Source organism: Acanthaster planci, linkage group LG08, assembly GCF_054643075.1.
Source record: "Acanthaster planci isolate LZ-2023a linkage group LG08, COTS_SCS, whole genome shotgun sequence".
Classification (NCBI taxonomy): Eukaryota; Metazoa; Echinodermata; class Asteroidea; order Valvatida; family Acanthasteridae; genus Acanthaster; species Acanthaster planci.
Window position 1 is genome coordinate 8,149,716 of NC_141784.1, and position 12,405 is coordinate 8,162,120.

General features: G+C 40.8%; 1 protein-coding gene across 6 annotated transcripts in view; it reads left to right on the forward strand.

Moving 5' to 3' along the window:
• The first annotated feature begins 1,296 nt into the window (after nt 1–1,296).
• LOC110988550 (glycine receptor subunit alpha-3-like) overlaps nt 1,297–12,405 on the forward strand; it is a 43,399-nt gene continuing 32,290 nt past the window's right edge. For 2 of the 6 annotated variants that reach the window (XM_022252195.2, XM_087140207.1), the window contains exon 1: nt 1,297–1,614. In XM_022252195.2, coding sequence (XP_022107887.1) covers nt 1,556–1,614 — 59 coding nt within the window. In that variant the 5' untranslated portion in view covers nt 1,297–1,555. The remainder of the gene's footprint in view (nt 1,615–12,405) is intronic. The other 4 variants (XM_022252197.2, XM_087140208.1, XM_022252196.2 and 1 more) reach the window with 3 other exon arrangements.

Consider the following 12,405-nt stretch of genomic DNA (forward strand, 5'->3'; position numbering starts at 1 on the left):
GACGGTCCAGAGGAATGACCAACAAGGAATGACGACTATTGTCAATCATCACGTTTCCTGTGCTCCCATGTGAGCAATCATCCGCCCAACGTTTTTCATTATCATCACACGCCATAGCACGCCTCTTTAATTCAACGTCAATCTCGCCCCGCAGCGCCCAATAAACCGAGCACCACATACGACAGAAGTTATTCGGAAGGAATAATGCACGCTCGGCCAATTCGGAGATGATTATGCAGCACATTGATCGCTATTAAACATTCTTTCTAGTCACCAGCTGCAGCATTGCGAGGCACATGCTATGGAGCCGCCTAATGCATGCAATCCTTTACGAATTGAGGAATCTATCCACGCGGGTGGCAAATTATCTTCCTGTTGTAGAATTGTGATAAATTATTTCCCGTTGAAGCCCGAACACAATATTTCACCGTTGCTTTAGCTGATTGATTTGTACCATGTCAGTGCAGTGCACTGAAGGACGAGTTTTCTTTTTCCTACATTCTTGTCTTCTCAGATTTGGCCCAGCCTATCCCCTATATGCCTACTTAAAGAGCCTGTTAATTTTCAGTGAAAGGTAATGAGCCACTCTGGTACTGTGACAGCGCATGCACAAAACGAAGTGGATCGTGGATCATTCACGAACACCAATACACCTGCCAGATCGGTGTCATCGATCTGGAATAAATCCCGACATCTACAGTCGGCCATATCAGCAAGGCAGTACGCCGATTCAAAGGAAAGAACACTTCCGAGGTCGTATGATGTCAGGTGGTTTGTCCCGAATGACCTTGTGTTTTGGGCTTAATAATTTGCCGATGGGGGTGTCTAAGGTGTTTTCGCCACTGAAGGCGTTGCAGGTAGGTTCTAAGATACCCTGTGCACACTTCTAAAACTTTACTTCGCTTCGGAAATCGTTTGTTCACTACGTTTTGTTAATTGAATGATCGAATAACGCAGTGACTGTCGGTGTTGCAAACTGCTTGTTAGGTGGAAGTCATTTTGCCTGGCAATGGCAATGATGGTACATTGGGCTCACAGGAAATTAGGTCTAATAAACGCGTAATTGGATGCCATATATCTAGCCCAATTTGCTCTTAAACCTGAAGAAGTGTAATAACGCTTTCGGGTATGGAGTAGGCCTATCACTGAAAGGACTTCACTCGACGATTGAGTATCCTTTTCTTTCTGGCTTTTTAATATCGAGCAGACAGACTGAGAAAGAGTGATTGATGGCTTTTACTGCGCATGTCCCTTCAAAAATAAAACCACATGAACGCTACTGGGGCAGAGTACAAGACATTATATCAGGAATATTCCTTATTCAATTCTTTCGTTTCGCGCCGCCCACTCATAAACAGCCACAGAGTAAACATTGGGTAGGTACCCGCCATCACGTTGACTGAATCTCCTCCGGTTGTGTGTCTTCATTCGTAGCAATTTCTGCCAACAAGGCAAATGCATGCGAGCACATGACACGTTCTAGTATTATGGTTTGGAGTCCGCTTGTGAAATCGAGCATTTCGTCGTGGGGAAGAGCTTGAGCGACACACGTGGCATGGGGGCCGTAACGTGGATTTTATACGCTGTCATCGTGTGGGCATCCAACAAATCCAGGTACGTGTTGCCACTGTCTCAACGAAGTGAAATCTCTCCCAACCGGTGTGATGTTCAGTACTGAAAGCACACGAACCAAATCGAGAGTAGCATCGATTTGTGGACGTAACTGTTCTGGAAGTATATAGTTAGTCGGACAGACTTGTGATATATAACACTGACATTTAGGTCAGCTTCATTTTAAAAAGTATTGGAGAGGTGATGATCTCTCAGGAAGGGTATTCACAATATGTGCTATCCATACCATATTTGTATATCGGTTAAATATTACGACGCGTTCTATTGTTTCTCGCTATAGAAGTATTCTTGGTAGTCCTCAATGAACCAGACGTTGGTAAATTCTGTTGTAATGGGTGGGCCTGCGTTATCGTTTGGCAAACAATAATTGCTTTCCAAAGTTAAACACAACTGGCGACATAAATAGGTTTTGGAAGCTACGGTTTAGGCCCTACTGTCAAGCATTGGTTCGTGCTCGCGACTTACTAGCAGAGGGATGGTCCATAGCCATAGAGACTGCTTCATTCATTTACAAAAACAGGATTATTAATATGTGCCTGCTCTTGTGAAATATGGAAACTTGTTGGCCTGCAAAGTATCGTGGATCAGTGCATATTTGGGTCCAATGTTTTTCGTGCCCCTAATGGTTTTGTTTTTTTGTTCAGAACACATTCTTTAATTTGCAACATTATTTCAGCAATACAAATCACCTGCCAAATAAATAGAAATATTCGATGTGAATCTTAATGATATTTCCCTGTGAAACAACACAGGCCAGGAGCAACAGGGACACGAAAGTCTCACACGTTTGGACCCCAAATTTACAGAATGACCCAAGTACAACAAATATCTTGGTGCTATATGGGGGTAATCCGGTCACCAAAGTGGACCTTCCTCCCAACAAAGAGCACAGCGCCCAACTGTCAGCATCGAGGCTAATCAATAGCATGCACGTTTCTCTCTAGAATATGATAATCGATTACTGTATCACTGATAGTTCTGACTTCTTAGTATAAACGATGAGCTCATCTTTACTCAGAAGGCCGAAATCAGATCTCTGAGTTACCACAACGGACCTCGCTGAAGGGCTGAGCTTAATTAAGTGGTTTCTCAGAAGACGCGGTACCTTTTTCATTCTTTTCTTTTGTAACTGCTTCAAGAGACCGTGTCCGCCATAGTCTTTTTTATGTAGATCGATTAACTCAGGATAGTTGTGTTTTGAAAAACGGCAAATTTTGCCATAATATTCTTATGAACAAGAGCCAGACTTGCACTACAGACCATTGTCAGGGTTCGAATCCTTAAGATCTTACTTTTCTTAGGGAATTAGCGTGTCCCTAGAATGGAAGTACCGTGTAAATGTTACTTCGTTGAAGTATTTGCCGTGAACTCCCAAACTGTAAGCTTTGTCTGAACCCCACTGAGCGTGTAGAATGTTTCACGGGACCTTATAGCAATTAGAGATGACCCGAAACTGGAAAGTGCAGTGAATTTTGAACGTAATGCTTGAATCATAAAATGCCAGGGTTGCTTTCAAACTAAGCCAGTCCCTCTACCCTGCTTCTTATGTTAAAGCTTAATTGTAGGTTCCTAGAAGTGCATAATGTGTACAATTTGAAAACGTACGTCCGAGAGCGTGCATCATGGGTGCATTGTTACTAAGCAGACGAGTGATAATCACGGTACCTGTGTATATTTCGGGGACAGATATTCAACCAATGACCTAGTGAAGGTAACCCAGGTTAAGTTCAAGCACTTAGGCTGTGGCAAAGGTGTACTTCTATTGCTCATAAACAGATCAATTGCTGAATATTTGCGCATATTGCGTACGCTCCCCCTATCATCAGCGTACGGACTGGCAAATGTGCAAGGTTTATGTTCAGCCATTAAGGAACGGATCATTATCTCGTATATCATGGCTAAGCAGAATTTCGCTGAAAGCAAGGTTTAATTAGGCAGGCCTGTCCAGTCATATTCATTAATTTATAGCATTTATTTATTAATTCGTGGCTATTAAAGCAGAATTCCGCTGAAAGCGAGGTTTAACTAGGCAGGCCTGTCCAGTCATATTCATTAATTTATAGCAGGTACGAGCAAGGGCTCTTTCCGAGAGAAACCATGCAGTTTGCATAAAATACTGTAGATTTCTTTATCGGTATAGCTCTTGGTGTGGCATTTGTGAGATATCAAGGGTCCTAAAATAGTCCAAGAACCGTCCTGTACGGACTGGCAAATGTGCAAGGTTTATGTTCAGCCATTAAGGAACGGATCATTATCTCGTATATCATGGCTAAGCAAAATTTCGCTGAAAGCAAGGTTTAATTGGGCAGGCCTGTCCAGTCATATTTATTAATTTATAGCAGGTACGAGCAAGGGCTCTTTCCGAGAAAAACCATGCAGTTTGCATAAAATACGGTAGATTTCTTTATCGGTATAGCTCTTGGTGTGGTATCTGTGAGATATCAAGGGTCCTAAAAAAGTCCATGAACCGTCCCCTTCTCCGCTCTCTCCCCCTCATATTTCACAACAGAATTCTTGACAACTTTTGGAATGACCTTACGCCATTGGCATTTGTAAACAAACACATAAGTAAGGGACCCCCATTTAGCTAAGGACATGAATTAGGATTTTTTGCATTCGTTGGGCAAGGTTTGCGAGATTGATGACAACTTAAACAAAGCACGTGATCGTCCGAGATTGAAAATTTGACAGAGGTGAATCGACGATGTCATCGTGACTAGCCTCTTCGTGTATAAAGCTGGCATTCCTGAAGGATGGTGTGACTGCAGGGATACAGATGTATACGTCTAGAGGACACCTTCATACGTGCTGTCTCAGTCAACACCAAATACCGATCAACCGCGAAGAATCTGTCTCCTATGAGCCGTGGGTCACTTTTCTGATTCAAACGTTCCGCGTCCCCAGGGTTGACAGTGTTACGACGAAGTGTCCAGCGAAGCACGACCGACGAATATAGAGCAAGCAGTAAACGACTCCCAATCGATGGCTGGGCAGTGGACATTTTTTTACAAAATACATAAAAAAACGCGCCAGCGTATTGCACTCTTGTTCGATTCTCTTAAAGGCCAACACATGCAAATGGGACACAAATAATTTGACGCCTCCTGTCTTCAGCGAAAATCGCGTAAGTTGAAATATTTTCAACTTTTGAAAGGTCGCGGCGCGAATACTGATCTGGCGTCGTCAAATCGCAGTTCATGATCGCGTGTTGTGCTAAGCCAATGGCGTAGCTGGGTAGGGAGGGAGAGGGGGCACGTGCCCCCCGCCCCTCCCAAAAATTCCCGGTGCTCTTCCCCAGGTGGTGCCCCTGCACTAAAAAAAGGACGATTGGATATTGAACAAGGTTAACAAAAAATTTTCTCCCCCCCCAAAAAAAACACCAATGAAAGCTGGTGCCTCCCCTAAAATGCTGGTGCCCCCTTCGTGCCCCCAACTTGTAAAATCCTAGCTACACCACCGGATTGAACTGGCCTTTACGGTATTGCTATTATTTGTTCAAACCAGAGGCATCGATATATATCTATATGTTCATGTGAAATTAGGTTCTAGGTGGGTCGTAAATCTAGTTTAGAAGATCTGTAGTGTGTTAGGAGAACGATCACTAACCTTTATTTTTTTGGAAAAGAAAACTCCGCCAAACATGTTTTTAATCAACAGAATACAGGACGATCCATATGGCAATGGCTAAGTAATACTTGTTTTGGTATATTCCGGTCGAAAAAGTTGATAATCCAGCTATCAATATTTAGCATTGTAAGATTTTATACTGAGCCTATGACCAATACCGAGGCCCCAAACGCTTTATGCGGTAAACAAATGTAATTCCTCAATTCATCCTTTGAGAACGTTTCAATTCTGAGGACATTGAAATCTTTACCTTAATACGTATGCGTTTAGTCAGTGGAATTTAGTCAGTGGCATTCAGGGTGGCAACACGTTCCTTAACCTTGCAAGTTTTGAAACGTAAGGAGTAACGCTTTTCAAAGTTCCACCAGCTGGTGATATCTCAACACACACTGTCATCACCATAATGGGTACATTCAGATCAGGCAACATGGCAAAACCTAATACCAGTGGGTGAGAAGCTAAGAATTAACACACGTTGTTGTTAAAGAATAAACTTTCACAAATAAAAAAGACATGTTTTTCTCAGATGGTGGGGAAATAAGTTGCCAATACTAAAGAGAACTCGTTGGGAAAAGCTGTTATTTTAAACCATGAATCAAGGAGCATTTATTACAAGAAATGCAACCACACTCAGCGGTTGTGATCAATGCATGGATTTCAGGTTGAATTTTAGCTGTTTAGAATAGCCCTTTCCCAAAACAAATTTGCACCGTCGTCTCATTAAAGTAAATATGAGATGAAAATGAATTATTCCTATAAAAACAACAGCTGACTGAATTCATACAGTACATCACTACCGTATACAATCAGCCAGTTCAGTCAACATTGACGAAAAAACAATTAAGGGAGACATCTCTACAATCAACATTTAACACGCCGAGATAAAAAATAAAAACCCAGATATTTATGGGTGACTTGGCAATGCACTGTCAAGCATGAACTATCAAAGTGTGCATTCACACTTCCCATTTGTTTTGATATTGTTCAAGTTTAATCACCGGGGCGTTTTTCTACCCGCATGTTTCATTCTTCTTGTAATGATGTTGGACTGGCGTGAAGTGTTAGCGTTACGGTTTCTGAACGACAAAACATAGGCCTACCTGCAGCTCATTATTCGTGAATATGTCTACTTTCATGCAGACGTCGAGAAGTTACATGTTGCCAGTTATTGCCGGTCAAACCACGAGAAAAACGCTACGGACTCTTGCATAATTCCACAATAATTACGTGTAGGCCGTAGACTTGAGCATCTATTACGCACGGATATTTATCGATAGACTTCAGTCTATCCTGTGTGAGCGATTACAAAACGCCAGATTTCCTTAGTAATTTTACAAATGCTCTACGAGAAGTGCATGCTTGAAAGCCAGCTGTTGATTGAACAGGAAATGACCAACCAATGTGAACCTTATCATCAGAAAATCAGTGCCGTGGAATTTTTTTATCTAAAGGACTGCACAATCATTTTCCCACTGCGTTTAGAGAATATTGCATTGCAAGAAGCCATCAGACTGTTCTCGAAGTGTGATTTGTCTCGTGGTGAAGTATAGAGAATGTCTCAGTGATGATGGATGAGACTGGTGTTAATCAAGTTTACAAAACCGATTTTCGCATGATACATGCAATGGCGAAAGAATACGGCATCATCTAAATCTAAATTTTAATAGGGATCACTCATTTAATAATGTCAATCTTAACATTGATCCTGACTTAAACTACGATACTCCTGATATTGCATGCAAATATTTTGATTAAAACTCATTTTCTGACTATTTCAAAGACAGTATACAAATGTCCAAATTTTACACATCAATGCAAGAAGTTTGAAGAAAAATGTCTGTACTATATCTAACTCTCTTAATTTACTCCAAGATGAGTTTTCAATAATTATGATCACTTAGACCTGGCTTAGAGATGTAGATGACCCTCTCATTCAGATGTCATATTATAACATCGAAGGATAAAGGAGCAGGTGGAGTTGCACTTTATGTGAGTGAGGACATAACTTACAAGGTACGCAATGATATCAGTAAAATTAATTCGAATACTGAATCATGTTTTTTTGAAATTAAAAAAAAATTGAAACTTCTGTGGACATAAATAGTGCTGTTGTTGGAGTAATTCATAGACCCCTGATATTTCTTGTGATGAATTTTATAAAAGATTTTATTGATATGTTAGGTCTCCTAAGCCAAAAGGTATGCCTCATTATGGGCGATTTTAATATTAATCTGCTTAACCAACATAGCGAACATACCGATACTGTGAATAACTTTCTCGCAGCCTATTCGTTTTACCTACGTACTCTATGGACGGCCCCTTTCATGTTTATTTCTTATTGCATGTGCTTAAATTTTACCCATGATGCAAGCATTGTTTCATCGGCTAGGTCACAGCAAGCTAGCTAGTAAACTAATTACTTTATTTTACTCATTAATTTATTCAATTAAATAGTTAACTCTTATTTAATAATTTTTACTGATTTATTAATGAATTTATTCATTTGTTTATATTATGGATTTATCAACTTATTTTTTATTAATTAAATAATAATTTTTTATATGGGGTAGCCTCAGCACATAGCTCATGTTGCCTCCTTCACTGCGTTTGTCGCCTCGTAAGGCTTAACATATCAAACGGGACAGATGTTTGTCTCACGAGGCAGAAAATGCAGAAAAATATAACCTCACACGGTGAGCTATTGGCCTACGTGCTGATCGAACAGCCACAAATAAAGGCGCCTTTCCATATGCGCGTCAACACTTGCGCTAAGCGTTGCGTATCCGTCAGAATCGCTCTCGGGGCGATTTTGACAGCCGAGCGCAACGCACATGTGTTATGTTAATGGAGTCGATTTTGGTGTCCGCAAAAGTGAAACGCATGAACGTATCGTGCACGCAACGCAACAAAAAAGCACACATATAAAGGCGCCTTTAGAATGTCAATGATTCTACCTGCATGGTCAAATGTGCCCTTTACTTGGGGCTCTATAGCTTATGTCAGTCACAATAATATTTAATGCCGAGTTGTTACCAACGCAACATAATTATGCCAGTGTTCTGCAGATAAGCGGTCAATAGCAAGCTAACTTCGTAGGCTGATAGCGCTTTTGAAAATGCTGACGTTAGGTGAGAAATCTTATGACACACACATCCAATCAGCATGTCCAGGCCGTGAAATCACACAATGTTCTTGCGGTGCGTTAAGTATACTTTTTTTCTACTGTAAACACAATCGAGATGTGACACCAGTGCCATTGAACGTGTACGTAATTATCCTTTGTGTGTAATAGCTCTCGCGGGCGATGAGCTTTAGTATAGTTCCGCTGCAGATGCTTAACTTTTTCCGTATGCATTTGAAGTGCTGTTTATATGCGACGTTGCACCGTTCACGACAGTTTGTTTACACGTACGTAAAATACATGTACATGTACTTACAAAAGGGAATTCATCATCATCAGCCCATGTCGTCCCACTGCTGGGCGACAGCCTCTTACACGCTGCGAAAGGTATTCCTGTGCTTTGTGTACTTTTTGCCATTCTGTTGTGATTTACTCAATCTTTCATCTTTTCTTCGGCTTAGGTGTCCAGCCCATCTCCATTTTATACTTTTTCTGTTAATAATGCATCGTTGATTTTTTTGTTTGAATTTGGATCCAAGCACTTGTTTTGTTGTCTCATCTTGTGTATCGAACCATCATTCGTTCCATGTTTCTTTGGCCTGTTTGAATATTTCTTTCCATTTCCTTACTCAAAGACCATGTTCCGCCGCTAAGTCATGGATGACAGAACACATTGAACACTGATTTTCCTGTTGATACAGTTTGGTATTGTCTTATCAGTATCTTTATGCATGCCGAATACTGATTTCTTGGCTCTGGTTACCATCTGGCCATCTTTCCTCACCTGGTTACATTTATATGTGTTTGGCTACTGATTATAATAATTTTCATTTCACTTCCAATGTTAATTTCCTTGTTGTCTGCGTGTACGTTGACTAGTGGCAGATTTAGAGCGCGCGCCCACCTCATCTGCCTGCAAAACAGGCTCGCATTTGATCCTCCAAGTTTGCAACCCCCTTTCTGAAAAACCTGGATCAGCCCTCGCCTTTGACATATTCATATTTAGACCTATCGTCTGGCTCGCCGTCCAAAGATCTGACAAATATAGTTCTGCTGACCCAGAGATGACAACTAGATCTTCTAAAAAGTCGACAAAGCGAAGGTGGTTTAGTTTCTTTCCACTGATATTGATACCCCCACTCCTCCCGATATTCCTTTTGAAAAATTCTTACAAGGGCTGTCAGAAAGAGTTTGTGTGATATAATATCTTCTTGTCGAACTCCCCATCTTGGTGTAGTTGTGTTGTAGTTTCATTATTGTATGTTGTTCGATGTTCTTGATGTAGGCCTATGTTGTTTTAATGGCTTGTTGTTTTTTTTCCCAAGACTGAATGACTGCATTTATTTCCACAGAGCCACATGCTTTTTCATGGTTTATAAACACCAAACAGAGGCAGCTGATATTCTCTTGGATTTTTTCTATATTCTGATTCATAGTCTGTAGATTCAGAGTCCATTGTTGATAAGTCTCGCCTAACGGCTTGCTTACTGGTTGACTTTCATGCCGCAGTTTCTCGGTTGATGTATTTGCGATAACTTTGGTGAAGAATACATGTTGGAGGGCAGCCTGATCGGTCGATGGTTTCTGTGAGGTATTTTGTCTCCTTTTGTATGGAGAATAATAATGTTAGCATTGTCTTTTCCAGTTTGATGGTATAGTATTGGTTCATAGACATTGTTGAACTATTAGGAGATTTCTGAGTAATTATTTCTCCTCCACATTTAAGTACTTCTGTAACATTGTCTGGTCCTAATGACTTCCCATCCTTCATCGATTTCCAGGCTGTTTCTACTCCGTCTTGTCCCACTTCCAAAATGTCTTTCCTTCTCGTGATCTGCATGGCTCCTCATCTGGCACTGCCATTCTGCTGTTGTGTAGTTCTTGGTAGAGCTCATCTGTTCTGTTGATTATTCTGTCCCTCGGATGATGGTGCCATCCTCTTCCTTGATATGAATCATCTGGTTTTTCGCTACGGCTAGCTTTGGGGAATTACATATTTTGACAAGATTAGTTGTCTGTGATGCTGAATATTTTATTTGGTTTCCGGCTCCCTTTGAATCCATCTATTTAATTTGATTTTTTATTCTTGATGCATTTACTTGCAGCTGAATCATGAATTACCCGACTGTGTGTGTGTGTGTGTTGTATGTGCGCACATATGGCCTGTATCTATAGAGAGGAGGCCCTGCACGGGTCACAGTATTGAACTGACGTTTAGATTTCCTGGAGGGTTCTGTTGTGTGTTGGTGTGTGATTTCAGTCTGCTTGTGTTGACATACTTTGTCTCCTGTTGCACTGTCTTATTATCTTAAAGAATTCCAAATAAATAACAACGAAATATCGACATTGTGGAAAACATTTAATCGATTACTTACTGATGTGTGTTCAGCTAATATAGGAACAACTCACCACAGTCAAAATTAGTACAATGAACGGTCCAAGCTGTTCGAATATCCTGAGCACTTAAATCATCAATTAGCTAGTTACTCATCATTATATGACATTGTTAAAGCCGTGTAAACCCTGGATTACAACGATCAGGATGCAGCGTTTTGAATGTCTTATAACATTATCTGATGTTACAACTAAATTAAAATTTGCAGAGATGAAAAAAAGTGGGAAAGGTTCGCATGGACGAAGCACTTCAAGCAGATTCTTGCCCACATTTATCATTTTTTTAAATAAAATGATCGGCTATAGTTGGAGAGAGTACCATCGTATATTCCCTATCGCAATAGTCAGAACACGGTGGATTCTGAAACCGTCACAGCAACTCGCTCAGTTGGTCTTATTCACGAGTCGGCCATCTTGAATCGAAAACCAGGCTATCGCCGTAAAGAATTTTCTCAGAACTTAATATGTGTGGGAACGAACATGATGCAGAAGGTACAAAATATAGATAACCATCCGTGTGCTCCAAATGAGTAGCTCCAAATTACGGATGGAAAGTCAGGTCACCTTTAGTGTCCAAATGGAAAACAATTCAAAGTGAGGCTACACCTGAAATTGTAGTAAAACAGTCAGGCCCACTCCCGCTGCGGGGTATACGGGGAGCATGGTCTGAAATGGCCATCTCGTGAAGCGACCATACCAACATCGTTTAGTGCATACCTGGCAAGTTGCTTACACTTGAGTGCGCATTGACTCGGTGGATAAATAAACATCTGGGAAGTAGTTAACTCGCCGAAGGCCGCATCCGAATCTCTTGTTTAGAGCTAGGTCTAGGTCTTCGCTCCATTGGAAATGTATGGAGACGCGCAGACAATAGACCTAGCCGTAGCTCTGGAAGCCTGTTTCGGACACGGCTTTAGCCAAATATACCAAGTAACAAATAGGCTCAGGGCGTGGAGCTAAAAATCGTCAGGTCCGGTATTTAATGGGCACGGCTGTGCACGCAACAGTTTCATGGGACTGGTTAATCATCGTGGAATCGTTCATGATATCCAGAACGTTTTTTTGGGGGGGTGTTTGGCGGGGTATTTCATTCTTTGTTCATTACATTTTATGTTATGTTTACAAAATTATTTTCTACGTTAGTTTGATTTTGAAGCTTCAAGACTCTAGTTTAATATCTATAATTTTAATGTCGTGGTTCTGTGACTTGTGATAACTGTTATTTATTTTAGTGGACCGATAACCAAATGCGATTCCCTTGGTGGATTAATAAATTGAATCTAATCACGATGAAAATGAAACAAAAATGCGGCGAAACAAACGACACGACACGATAAGAAATAGAATGAAAAAGAAATGAAACGGAACGGAACTTTACAGCGGTGCTAGGCCGCCCGTCTTTCAATTTGAAGGGCACAGGAAATAGGCTTATTTCATGCAGTCTTCGCAGATTTTCCTTCTTGTCCCATTAACCACGATTTTCAATTTTTGTAGCGAAAATCCCATAATTAATCAAACACTGCGGTTACTGGGTTAAAGGCTTTAATAAATGCCAAATGAAAACCTTATTCTATACTGTTATTGTGCATTTTACGTGTCTTTCATTTGGCAAATGAGAGCAACCTGTGTTT